The sequence below is a fragment of the Cyprinus carpio genome, chromosome B3 (genome assembly GCF_018340385.1).
Source record: "Cyprinus carpio isolate SPL01 chromosome B3, ASM1834038v1, whole genome shotgun sequence".
Taxonomy (NCBI): Eukaryota; Metazoa; Chordata; class Actinopteri; order Cypriniformes; family Cyprinidae; genus Cyprinus; species Cyprinus carpio.
In genome coordinates, this window is record NC_056599.1 from 29,688,669 (window position 1) to 29,702,362 (window position 13,694).

General features: G+C 36.3%; 2 protein-coding genes across 8 annotated transcripts in view; both read right to left on the reverse strand.

Annotated features, from left to right (window-relative positions):
- The window catches only part of LOC109092293 (myocardin-related transcription factor A-like), a 47,455-nt gene extending 37,957 nt beyond the window's left edge, over window positions 1–9,498 (reverse strand). For 5 of the 6 annotated variants that reach the window (XM_042720677.1, XM_042720681.1, XM_042720678.1 and 2 more), the window contains exons 1-2: window positions 9,368–9,498; window positions 6,217–6,279 (exon numbers count right to left, since the gene is read on the reverse strand). The gene's annotated coding sequence lies outside the window, so the exon portion shown is untranslated. The remainder of the gene's footprint in view (window positions 1–6,216; window positions 6,280–9,367) is intronic. The other variant, XM_042720676.1, reaches the window with a different exon arrangement.
- Window positions 9,499–10,478: 980 nt separating this feature from the next.
- LOC109086351 (GTPase IMAP family member 4-like) lies at window positions 10,479–13,694 on the reverse strand. 2 transcript variants are annotated; one of them, XM_019100768.2, is made up of 5 exons: window positions 13,456–13,694; window positions 13,242–13,327; window positions 13,057–13,116; window positions 12,913–12,957; window positions 10,479–11,779 (listed from the first exon to the last, which is right to left on the reverse strand). In XM_019100768.2, exons 2-5 carry the CDS (start codon window positions 13,321–13,323, stop codon window positions 10,920–10,922), a joined length of 1,047 nt encoding a protein of 348 aa, XP_018956313.1. In that variant the 5' UTR covers window positions 13,324–13,327; window positions 13,456–13,694; the 3' UTR covers window positions 10,479–10,919. The 2 variants fall into 2 exon arrangements, with proteins under 2 accessions (XP_018956313.1, XP_042576616.1); XM_042720682.1 differs by lacking the exons at window positions 12,913–12,957; window positions 13,057–13,116.

Below are 13,694 nucleotides of genomic sequence, written 5' to 3' on the forward strand. Positions count from 1 at the left end.
ACTCACAGCCTGTAAGTACATTTTCATATTTAAAGAATTTGCCACTGATGATTCAAACGCGAATTTTGAGCTGTGCAGATTAATGCTTGTTGTTTGTCGTTTCTCCGATCAAAAATGCAAAATTATGGTTTTGTCTCGTCACACCGGGACACGCCATCACAGTATGGTATGGGACGTAACATTTCCGTCACACGCTTCAGGTATTCGCCCAATCACAACGCACTGGATAGCTGGCCAATCAGAGCACACATCGCTTTTCAGAATGATGAGCTTTGTAAAAATCAATGTGTTTCAGAAAGGCGGGGCATAGAGGAGCAACAATAATGTAAAGTATGTGAAAAATAATGTGTTTTTTCATTATACCAAATACACAAAATAATGTTCTAAAGTTTGACAGTTTAAAAGCTGAGCCTAAGCCTCCAGCCTTTGGATTACCAATTCGTCACTTTAGAACTAGTAACGAAGGAAGGTTGAGTTGCTTCATTAAAAGCTTATTGTATTAATGTATTAAAAGCGGTGTATTACGTATAACTAGTAGAGTATTATGAGAGACTGACTGAGCGATTATGATTACCTGCATCTGATACAGCATTCATTCTAGGGCTGTGCAAAAAATCAAATGCGACTTTCATGCGCATCTCATCAGTAAAGGCGCTCCAGCACGTGCTTTCAGATGGAGCGCATTTTCTACACAGAGCCATAGTTCAAGTCGCTAGGATTATTTGAAGCAGTGGACTAGGGTGACGTTCATCTGAGCTCATACGCGCTTCTCTACACTATACTGACCTGGGTCACCAGTAGCAAACAATGGAGCGCGCTCTGCTGGACAAACTAAGTAATAACACCATTCAGAAGCATTTAATCTGCATTACATGTTTTGCAAAAACAAATTTTACATCGGCGGCATATCCGACGATACAGATATATCGGCGAAAGGCTCATATTGGCTAATAATATTGGCTAAACGATATATCGGTCGGGCTCTACAAATAATAGCTTAATGAGACCACAGGCCTGCCCGTCAGATTTACCCAAAACTAATTATAACTCATGTTTAACTACTATAGAGACATCAGAGTCAGCGGCAGATTCTAGAAGATCTGGCTGAGGTGAGGTGCTCTCGGGCAGCTTCATGAGCGCAGAATGGCCGCTGCCGCTCTGGAGCTCACAACAACGTCAAAGCAAATTTTTAAATATGTTATCTTTATTTATAAACCGCCTTTTTGAAGTTCAAACAAGTATAATTTCGCCTAAAATGCTCTTAAAACTACATTCCGTGACACAAAATAGTATTATTTTTTAAATTATAGTGTATTTGGACGTCCGCCATGAAACTCGCTATAAGAAATACGGCAAGCGTTGTGATACAAATGGCTGAAAACAACTGTTGGAGTTCTATTGTACTCTAATATCAACACTCTTATCAGCCAATCAGATCGAGGACCAGAAAGAACTGTTGTGTATATGTCAAATGATTAATCGTGATTGATCGTATCCATAATAAAAGTTTTTGTGTACATAAAATATGTGTATGTACGGTGTATATTTATGTATAAATAAATACTAGGGATGCACCGAATGTTCGGCAACCTAAATTTTTCGGCTGAAAATAGCAACAAAAGCTCTTTCGATGTTCTGCCGAATAAGCAAAAAGACTGAATAAATTGTACTGAACAATGATATGACACAATCAAATAGCACCCAGAGAAAAGTGAGAGGAGCACACTCTTTAATGCAGTACACATGTCAGCAGTGTGGAAGCATTTAAACTGTCCGAGAAAGACGCAAAAATCATTACATGCACCGACAGCGAGAGACTGTTTATTACTGCATTGCATGTCTTCGATGAGAAGAGGAAGAGGTGATTGTTGCTGGTTACTGTATGATGATTGAAAAGGCCTTAAACAATTAGTAAATAAACTGCAAAACATTCTGTTTTCTAAAACATGCACGAATTGCATGTATTCTGACAGCGCTGCACGAGTTCACGGTGGATCTGCTTGTTAAACAGGGTTCAAAGTCCAAGCCCGAGGAAAATCTGCACTGAACCAGTGTTACTCATCAGTTGCTCAGTCACATTTTTATGAATTTTTACAAGGCATGTGACAATGCGATATGTGCTACGTATTCGTTACGAGACTCATTTATAAATTTGCTGTCAACAAAAAGTGCTGAGGTCTTCCTGCACGTTTCCGCCAAAATAAAAGCTGAGAAGAAGCAAGAACTCCATCAACATTTATAAATGATAGAATTGTAATTTTACTGTTGTTCTACAAAAAATAAAAAGTAAGACAATAATAATGATACTAATTATTACAACAGCTCTGTTAATACATGTATTATAACATTCATACAGTGTTCAAATTAGGATCTGAAATATCTTCTCAGCAAAGCTGCTTTTAATTTTACAGTAAAAATATATGCATGATTCAAGAAGGGGGTCTGATGGCCAAAAAAATATTATTTTACCAACTTATTCATTTTAAGTTAAATTGTGCTTTGTTGGTATAATGTCTGCTAGAATGTTAAAAATGTTCAGTGTTAAATATTTTTTAATTGTTGTTTTGTAATTGTATTTGTTCTTTGAAAAGCAAGACAAAACAGTAAAAAGGACATTTTGGCTATTTAATTTATGCAATGGTGAAAAAATTGTTAATTATTTTTTTGTAATTGTGTTTTTGTTTTTCATTTTCTTCGGCTTCGGCCAAGAATTTTCATTTCGGTGCTTTCCTAATAAATACACACACATGCATGTATATATAGTTTACTGTTTACCATAACTGTTTAGTTAATTTTTGCTATGCTATTTAAAAAAGACAGAGAAAAAAAAAAAAACTCCAGTATGCTTCTGTATAGGGCTGGGCGATATGAGCAAAAATTCATATCTCTGTATTTATTGGCTGATTTGCGGTATATGGTGGCCTATATATCTAGGTATTTTGTTTTTGGATTAAACAACATTGTAACATTGCAATCTAAAAACAAAAATAATCCTTTTAAAGCAGAAGTTAAAGTTACTAAACTAAAAATGAAAATAATAAAAAGCACAGACAAATTGAGTAAAAAGTCTATTTTGATTACCCCATTACACTTCAAAGTTAGTTCTATCATAAAAATGCACTTACTTGTAGGTTTAGAATTCTACATATGTCACATTTATTGACCAACTACAAATATTTCAGCAAAATGTATTATTTTAGTCAGATTTATTGCGATCCTATTTCATTGAGCTCTGTCTGTTTGGTGCACATTGCGCGCGGCAGCGCTCGTTCTAAAAGAAGTCTGTGGAGTTTAGCGGAGAATCGCAAAGCAAAAGCTCATGCTCTTCTGACAGCAAAATGGAAATATTTCCATGGCTTTTTTAACATTTACAGATGGAGAATATACCTGTGAAATTCAAGTTATGCATTAAGGAAAACAGCACATCTCCAACACATTAAACAGCGCGTCTCTGTCAGCCTCACACGCAGCCTTGCTGTGAGAGCATCTGACGGGGTGAGCGGGAGCCACTTTGAACTGAAACTACTGAACTATGAAACTATACATATATCATGAACTCAAAATGTGTAGCCGCTACGCAAAATGTGTACAGGTTGGCAGGTCTGTAAATATACAAAGTACACACATATTTATTAAACTTTTATTTTGGATGTGAATAATCATTTGACAGCACTAATATATATACACACATATAACATTCACTCTGAAATCCTGACTGTACAGTTGAACAGTACACTCACTCACGCTAATCACGGATGACGACACAGACTTTGCTATACACTTAGACGAAATGTATATAATTTATTGATCATTATGGGAAACTGATGCTCCAGTGCTGGGAACATATTGCACTTACTGACAATCGTATATCACTGCTAACTCTAGGCAGACATTACAGTCTTTCCAATACACTGTTTTATTACCTCCCAGCCAACTGATCTTTTAAATCCAATTAAAATCTTGGGGTTGAGGCAACTTTTTAGGGTGAGGAATGGGATCAGGGTATGACTTACACCCAAGCCTACAGCATTAACACCATGGCTCAACATGTGTTGCATTTTGGCTCAACTTTTAATATGTGGTTTCCCTCAGGTCTTTGAATTGTAAAACTGTGGGCAGGTTTCTCATTTTGGCTTTCGTGGTCAGTCTGTTTGCTTTTATCTGGGTCAGAATGCAAAACATCATTCTCTTTGGGAGGAATGCTCTCTGGTGGTACTATCAGCTTCAACGGAAGGCAGTTAGTAGGGATGCAACGATACCATTTTTTCAGAACCGATCCGATCCGATCCGATACTGAAAATTCTGAGTATCTGCCGATACCGATCCAATACGATACCAGCACAGTTTTTTTTAATCAATGTAGAATTTCTAAACTTCTCTGTGTTGACCTGATCATTAATCACAATCTACTACATATACACAACTATATAATCATAATCTATGTCAAAAATACTATTATAAACTAGGTTAGTGGATAATTCAGCAGCAAAAGATACTCTAGATTCTAGAAAAATCACGGGTGCACAATAATTTTATAAAATCTAGTTAAATATTCAAATAAAAGTGAATAAGTCTAAAATCTGGTAAAATGTGACACATTGCTCTTTTTTTATTGTCCCAAAATACATTCATGTAAACAAGTATATACATTTATATAGAAATCTAAAAGATGTTTCTTTTAAATGTACTGTATAGCACAGTACTAAAGGCAGCAACATGTGATGGATAGGACAGAACAAGAAAGACTATTAATAATCTTTGATTGCGCAGAAAAGTATTATAGTACTAAAGGTGCCAATACAGAGCGGCACAGAGCACTTATGCGCATCCTGTGCACAGAAAGATGAGCTTGAAACAAGACGGAGTCACAGTGTGCAGGCTGCGCAGCCCTCTGGGTCTGCATAGAACAGTTAGTACAACACACATGCTGCTCTGCTCATGTTCATCTTCAGTTCTCTCTTCACAGCAGTTCAGTCAGTGTACTGTTTGAGTAAATGAATCACTCTGGGATATTGGTTTATTTCGACTCAGAGAGAGTGTCAGCCACGTTAAAAAAGTAAATAACTTAAGTAATTTGTGGATTAATGCATACTGTAGGGGGGAGCGGGTTGGTTAAAGATTTTGTGTGATTTTTTGTGATGTTTTTAATGTTTTTTTTCTATGAGGAGACGGTTGTTTAATAAGACTTTTTTTTTGTGAAGGGCATCACTAGGGAAAGGGAAGAGATATTGATACGTAGTGTATTAAATCTGTGCGTTAGTTTAATGAGCCTTTTCTTTGAACAGTTTTAAACCTCAGTTACCATGCGCTCTTGAAGAGAGTTTCATCGTTTTGACTGTAGTAACCGACCGCAACACACAGTTTGATTGCTGAATGGAGGATGACAGACAGCCTCAGCGGAAAGAAGAGTTTATGTGAACTTGAATTTAATTACTTCAATATTATTCTGTACCTCACATGAAACTATGGAACAACTTCAGAACACTTAAAATATGTCCACAAAAACGTTTTGGTGCTTTATAATGTTTTTGTGCCTTTTGTGTGGCTCAACAATAACACAGAATAGTATACGCACAATATTGGATTTGGATCGGTCTCGTCTGACTGATACCCGATCTGCAGAAAATGCCAGTATCGGAGCCGATACCGATCCTGAGTATTGGATCGATGCATCCCTAGCAGTAAGATGTTTTTTTTTTCTGCTTACCAAGCTAAACAAGTGAGGCACAGACAACGCAATAGTTTAAGACTACACACTTGACCCAAACGATGAGGTCACTGGGTCAGAATATCATGCCATGCGCCTGGTGCCTCTGCAAAGTGGCAGCTGGCTAATCCATGCCAGGTGCGACCAGGCCAACTGCTTGGTACTCAGCCAAGTAGCACACATTGCCATCTGATTTTCAGTCGCACAGTCAAGCAGGCTAGTACTGTTATTCTGTCTGAGATGCATCAGATTACAGCAACAAAATGGGTTGTGAATGGGATTTCACATTGACTTTGACTACTAGGCTATATGGCTACCAATTTTGCAACTATAGTGGAAAGTATTTCATTCACACATATGCAATTTACTTAGCATGACGTGAACGTCTTACAAATAGAGGATCTGGAGGGATGTTAAAACAGAGCTTGAGAAGCTCAGAGAACATCAGGGGTTTTGGGAATTGCATACGATGCAGCAAAATAAACACAAGCAGATTTGAGTTCAGTTACCTGATTTACTTCCTGCTCAAAAAACTCCAACGTAATTCCATGTCAGGTGTGAGGCGCCAGTACCTGAAAGAAAGAAAAATAGCTAATAAAACAACAGCTATGAGATCTTACACGAGGGGCATTAAAAAGAATGTTCAATTTGTATTTTGCAAAAAAGTATTTTATATTTGTAAGAAACATTTAAATTTACTTTTATTATATAAATATTCATATTTTTCTTGCCATGCTAGGCGCAAATCCACGCTGATAATGAACGTGCACTGAAAAAATTAACTTGTAGGATTTACTTTAAAAAAAATCTTCGTAACAATTTGCACCAACATATTCTAGGTAAATTTTAAGTATTGAACCAAGTAAAATCTACTTAACTATGTTAGGTAAATTTAGCAAAGGAATTAAGTAAATTTAACATGGCCAGTTAGAGTTTGATGAGTAATATCTACTTATTTATTTAGTTAAATGCAATACTCCAGTACATTTCCCTCAGTTACAGTTTATAAAACTTACTTTAACAAGGTAACACTCAAAAACAACCATGCTTTTAAAACATGTGGTTCACTTGCAAACATGCAAGTAAACAAATAGACAGCTTGTTATCCTTCAAAGATAATATGTCCACTCAATATAATTATTTCCCAAATGAACACAAAGACCTCGATACTTGGTACACGATACACAATGATGGTAACAATCAGTGGCTAGTGTTTGAGTATAAATGGATCATTTCGAGTAGAAAATGAACTCCACATGTCACAAAACAGTAAGTTACTAAACCTAACAACAAAAGCAACCATAAAACAGTGTAAATACAACTCGAAAACAGTTAAAAATGTAACCTTTTTAATTATTCATGCCCCAGTGCATGATGGGAAATACAGGATCATAACTTTGATATTTACTTAAAGAATCCTTGTAAACATAACAAGCAATTCCTAATAGGGCTGGGTGATATATCGCATGTGATTGTCACGTGCATTTCGTCAGTAAAGCCGGTTCCCTGACTGACAAGCTACGCAATATCACGTTCATTATCGCAGATGAATCGCCTTCGATAATGAACGCGATATTGCGTAGCTTGTCAGTGATCTGCGGCTCTGTATATTAAATGCTGCTCCATTTGAAAGCAGGTGATGGCGATTTAGCGGTAATCAGGGAACCGGCTTTACTGACGAAATGCGCGTGACAATCACATGCGATATATCGCCCAGCCCTAATTCCTAGTAAAATATACTTATAAGTTCAAACTTTAATTTCTACAAGCTTAAATTGAGTACTAATATAGAATTTACTTTTTTTTATTCTTGCCTTAACTAAATTATTTAATGTAGAAATTTCATTTGTTTTTATGTAGTATTTACTTCACCACAAAATCATTTTTATCAGCGTGGATTTGCGCAGCTTGTCATTTAACAACGGCTCTGTGCATTAACAGCTGCTCTATGTGAAATCACGCACCTGATGGAATTTACCGCTGATTAGAGAACCGGCTTTACTGAAGACATGCGCATTAATTATCGGCCGATATTTATTGTGCACCCCTAATACCAACTACACAAACTGTGTGGGGGAAACCTAAACTGAACCATTCACTACAAATACTACAAGCAGGGCGTCGCTGAAAATGAGTGTGTAAGTTTGTTTACAGAATGCTGTTGTCACTTCTGCAAACTCCCATATGCACAAATAATTATTTGATAAATATAATTTCCCAGCAGCCAGTGGGCCCCTCCCAAGTGTAGGCCCCTGAGCTTCAGCCCCTTACAGCCCGTGCATTAATGCGCCCCTGATCAGTACCCACATGGGCCGCACAAAGATACCAGAAGAGTACTGTTATCATACACAGAAATCCACACAGCAGAATTACGTCAATAAACCATAACCATAAGATTATCCACCTAGAACAACAGTTCCACTCGGACCATTTAGGCAACCCAAACAACACATATTTTTGTGTGGAAGAATTAAGTGCTTTATCAAAAGTACAAGTTTCACATTTCTGCTGTTGATAAAATCAAACTTGTTTTAAACCTGGAACATTCCTTTGAAACCTGCGCTGCAAGAACAAAAGCACGAAAGTGAGAATGACTAAAAGAACAGAGACATAAGAGACACACCGACAGGAATACACAAGCACTGTCGGTTTTATAAATTTAAGCTGATTTATCTCAAAGTCTCCTGTGTGAGATAAAGCAGAAGTTTGAGTTCCTTTTGTCCCACTTTATTTTGTCACTATGAATCATAAGTTCACAAGTCACACTTGTTGATCATAAACCGTGTTATTACTGTGAATATGTGGAATATCTTGTATTCAGTTAAAATGTTGATGTGACAGAAAGAGCAATCAATAAATCTCATGCATCATGCAATACATCTCAAGACACTTACAAAAGAACCTTGAACCCAAACAAGCTTAAAAAGCATTTGATTTAGCAAACCAACAACATTAATGCAAAACAGGACATTACACTATTGTTTTATAATGCAGTTATATAGTACAAATGCATCTTTATGACCATCGGCTTCAATCAGACAAAAAAAAAAAATAAATAAATAAATGATTGTAATACCATGGTACTCTAACACACCTTGGTACTGTATGATTACAGTATTCATACACTGTGGTATTTACATGGTAGTACAATACATTAATGTAAAAGTGCATAAAACATGGTATTACCATGCCCATACCATACTGCTTTTAACCCAAAGGCAAAATAACACACTTAAAAGGCTGAAAATAACATATGTTAAGAGCTGTCATAACATGCCAAACCACCTAATGACAGATGCATACAATAAAAGAATAAAAACACCATGTCATGATGCATGTTACATAACATTCCCAGCTTCAAAGCATCAGGACCACATCACCCTCCCGAGCCCACTGTGGCCAAGGTGACCTGCATCCCGTATAACCTTCAGTCAGACGTTTGACAACCCCCCAAAACATGCTGTCTCACCTAACAAGTAACCTGACAAGCAAACTCAGGCCATGTGCTTGCTGTTCTTAACTAACGTTACACAGTACAACTTCCAGCAAGCATATAATGCAATATTAAACGCCATGAAAGCATTCGAATAAACGACTGCGCATACACAGCGCAAGCGTGTCAAACAGTCTTAACAATAATCAGTTTAACAGTTGTCTTACTTTACAGTGCTTGATGCATCCTGGTCTGCACTCCATTAATCGTTTCCGATATCCAGTAAACTTCAACCGGAAACCCGCCTGTCTTTAGGACTCGTCCAACAGTGTGGACTCTGAAGAACGGCATTGCGGACAGCCAATAGGCTCATTCAGATGACTTCCGCGAACCCACTAAGCCAATCACTTCGCTGCTCGATGTTCTCGGTGGAACAAGTGGACCAATTAGAATGCTCACCGGTTGTGGTGGAACGCTCAGCGTTGAGATTCTACCACAGCAATAGATAAGTGTGTACATAATAGTAATTAGCATGTACATAAGTTTTGATACAGTAAAAAATGTATATTAATTTAATTCATATTTAAATATTATACTTTATAGTGGACAGATATCTCTAATAACAAAAAACATTCTATTTAGGTTTTTTTTTTTAAATTATTATTATTATTTTTTTTTAATCACAATGGAGCATTCAGCTTTCTGAGTACTCAAGCAACCCATGAAGCAGGACAATTTATTAACAACATTAATAGTTGTAGTTGTAGTAGTAGTAGTAGTAGTAGTAATACGTGTAATAAGAAAAAAAAAACATTTTTTATAAATACATTATTTGGATTTATTTTAATAAAAAAAAAACTTTAACAAATCACTAAATGATGGGGACATGGAAGGCTAAATTTATTTTGACAGAGTTTTGAGTTGAAGTACACCACAAAAAGAGGGATCTTGCTGCCTCCTATAGGCCAATTTATGCAATTATGCAAATTATTTGAAAAAAAAAAAAAAAAAAAAAAGGTATTGTCTACTTTTTGCAGCTGTGGTTTTTACCAACATTGTTGGTTGTTACCTTTACCATCACATTATTATTCACATTAGCAGGATATGAAATTCCTGTACACTGTACTGTTTAATTAAATAATTGTAATAAAGCTATTTCTCTTGAGCTTTTTCTTAATTTTCTTTAAATAATGTTTCTTAGAGTAAATTATCTACAGGACAAAAATGAGGTAAGAAAGTATAATGGCAGGTTTATCTTTTGTATACCCTATAATAATTGGCTGATACATCACCTTGTTGAAATTGAATAAAAAGTCTTTAAAAAATAGTCTATTTCAAAGTCTCAAGTCCTCTGAGAACATTTTTATTGTTTTACTGTCATTAAAAGAAGAGGACAGCATTAACAGGACAGCAACAGAAATACAGCAAACTGATTACAGTAGTAGGCTATTCATATTTTCATAGATTTAGAGGTGAATGACAATTGAATTGTTTTATAATTAAGAATATTCTATAAGGGTGTCATGGGAACATAGTGGTATTTTATTAAATCAAACTTCTGTGGTAAGTTAAAAATTTACATTTTATATACAGTAGGTTATTCAGTGACAAGAAATAATTAGGCTATTACCTACACAGTTAATGAGCTACTTAATTAAAACAGCACAACAACAATAAACATCCACAAAGTAAAACCTGAATATAGCTCATCACCTACAGGGAATATTACATCTCCATCACTCATGAGAAAGTTCCTGAACAGCTCATAAAATGGTTTGATTAAAAAAAGGTCTGTGATCTTGTTACAGATGAGGGGGCTCTGGTAAGACCTCCTGTCAGAGTTCTGCGTCTTGATGGATTCTCAGCTAGTCTCCGTGCATCTTCTTCCTCCTCTCTCCAGAGCTCACGCTTTTTCCTCTCTAACTCCTCCTTATCTTCATAATTCTCCTCCAGCTCTCTCTCCTTTCGTGCAATCTCTTCCTGTCTCTCCTCCAGAATCTTCTCTTGTTTTTCTCGTATCTTTCTCTCTGAATTCGGGTAAAATGACGTTGTGTAGCAGCTTCTGCCATTGATGGCCACCAAAGTATCGATCATCTCCAGAAGTTTGGTCACTTGCTCAAAGTTTCCCATGTTCTTGTTATTGAAGAATACAAATCCACCACTGCATGTGCGGATAAAGTCTCTGAGGTCTTTGTCTGAGCTGGCAATCACATCATTTGGCATTTTCCCCTCTAGGCGGTCTCCGTGTGTGAGCAGAACAACCGTGTAATTCCAAACGTTCTTCCCGAACATGTTCTGGATTGTCTTATGCATGTTCTTGTCCTCATTGGTTAAGTTTCCCACTGGCTGAACCAGAAGAAACACGTGTGGTCCTGGTTTATAGAGAGAGACAGATTTCATGATCTCCCTGATGACTTCCTTCTCCATTCGATTGGTCTTATTCAGTCCCGGCGTGTCGATTATGGTCACAGGTCGCCCGTTGATGTTTCCAGATGCTCTTTCGCAGAACTGTGTGACTCTGCTCAGCTGCATATCCGTGTTGAAGACATTGCATCTGAGGATGGTGTTTCCAGATGAGCTTTTTCCAGACCCTCTCGCACCCAGTAACATGATGCGCAATTCCTCTGCCTCAGCCTCAGCTGGAAAAAAGATAATGCACATAGTATGGTATGTTGAAATTTTAAACTAGGAGAAGATATTAAGAGATAAATCACAACAACAACAACAAAAAAATAATAATAATAATAAATAAATAACTCACCATTATGTATTTACTTTTTTTTAAATAACATTTTATTTTATTTTCGTTTGAGTGTATTGCATGGAAGAAAGTAAGTCAATCAGGTTGGAATGACATGAATATTCCTTTTAACGGGTAATTCACCCCAAAATGAAAAATGGTGGTAATCAAAGAGTTTTTGTTCCTATGACTTCCATAGTGTTTTTGCCCATACTATGGAAGTCAATGGGATACAGGGTTGGAACTACATGAGGTTATAATTCATGATTTAATGACAAGGATATGATGTGATGTAAGGGACTGACAGTTATACCACCTTCCCATCACTAGATCACCTTCTCCAGAATACTGACAGAAATCTTCATTGTTCACACTTGTGCAATTCACATTGTTTTCTACTGATTTCATTCCATGTTAAACACTATCTCTGAACCCAACTATATGTATTATTGTACTACTTGAAGGACTTGAAACTGCATAACTTAATCAAATTCAATATAGGCTACTATGAGAGAACGTGGATTCTGTTCCAAACCTAAGCGAGCAGATTCACTGTCTATTTTCTACATTAGCAGCTGCCTCGTAAGGGAGCATTCTAAATTCAAAATCCAATCCAATCCAATCCAATATTACACTAATACACAAAACTCTCTTACAGTATGCCATTCTTCAATCTTTAGGGTTTGCTCAAAAAGTGTTGTGTCAGTTATGTTCTTTTGTCTGAACTGCAGTCCCTATGTTCTTATGCCCAAAAACTGTTTGGAAAAGCACATATGACTTTGAAAAACCCTGTTAGTATCAGTTCTGAGCATTCTTGGTATTCTGATCTGATGAGTTCGGTTCTTTATCTTGTTTTTGTTCTTCTTGGCATTTTGTTTTTTGTATTTACAGCTCAGATCGGAGTGATTTCATGTGCAATGGCCATTGTCAACTTCTCTAACTCAAGCACTAGCAGACAATAGACCCACTGCAACTGCTTTGTACATTGATTTATTTATATTTAGTGCCAGTGGTAGTTAACATCACACTTACCATTCAAGGAGGGTGATTTTGAATTTGCCTTTAAGTCTTGACTATCTAAACCAGATAAAGCCAGATCATTGTTTAATGATAATAACATACTACTACTAATAAACATCATGAATTAATATAAATATCACAATTTATATGGCTTACCATGCAAAGTTGGTGATTTTGAGTGTGTTCTTACATTTTCATATAGTTCATCAATTTCAGCTACGGAATATATTAATATTAATATTCATTGTTAGTGAAAATTTGTGTCTCTTTATATAAGACTTACTAGAATGATTTGATTTGAATGAATTGATTCAGACATGATATATGAATCGGTAACTCACAACCCAGTGACGAGTCCAGTTCAAATGCTTCTTTCTCTATTTCAGCCTTCAGACTGTCCCACAGCTTCTCATCTGAAGTCATTGTTCTGTTTTATATATATATATATATTTAAAAAATAAAAAAATAAATAAGATAAATGAAATATTTGGTCTCAGTATTTGAGAATCACCTCCCATCTTTAATATCTAAAGATGTATAAATGAAAATACTCACAGTGGTCAGAGCTGATATACTTATGATTCTGGATCCACAGACAGAGTGTAGAGTCCTTGATTCTGAGTTCCTTCACCACTGTGAATGACTGAGAATCCTGTTTAACCAGTGTCTTTAAGGGTTGCACAATGAGAAGTCTTCTATCTGTCTTCTAACAGGCATTTAGATGATAAGAAACGAACTAAACATCTTTCAGATAGGCAAACAATTTCATTAGTTTCAAGCATGAAGACATACTA

Bases quoted from the DNA above. Each gene is read 5' to 3' on its own strand.
- LOC109086351 (XM_019100768.2), bottom strand. From the start codon at position 13,323: ATGACTTCAGATGAGAAGCTGTGGGACAGTCTGAAGGCTGAAATAGAG. The intron at 12,958-13,056 runs GTAAGCCATATA...TATCTGGTTTAG, and splicing joins AAAATCACCAACTTTGCATG to ATAGTCAAGACTTAAAGGCA. The intron at 11,780-12,912 runs GTAAGTGTGATG...TCTTTTTTCCAG, and splicing joins AAAATCACCCTCCTTGAATG to CTGAGGCTGAGGCAGAGGAA.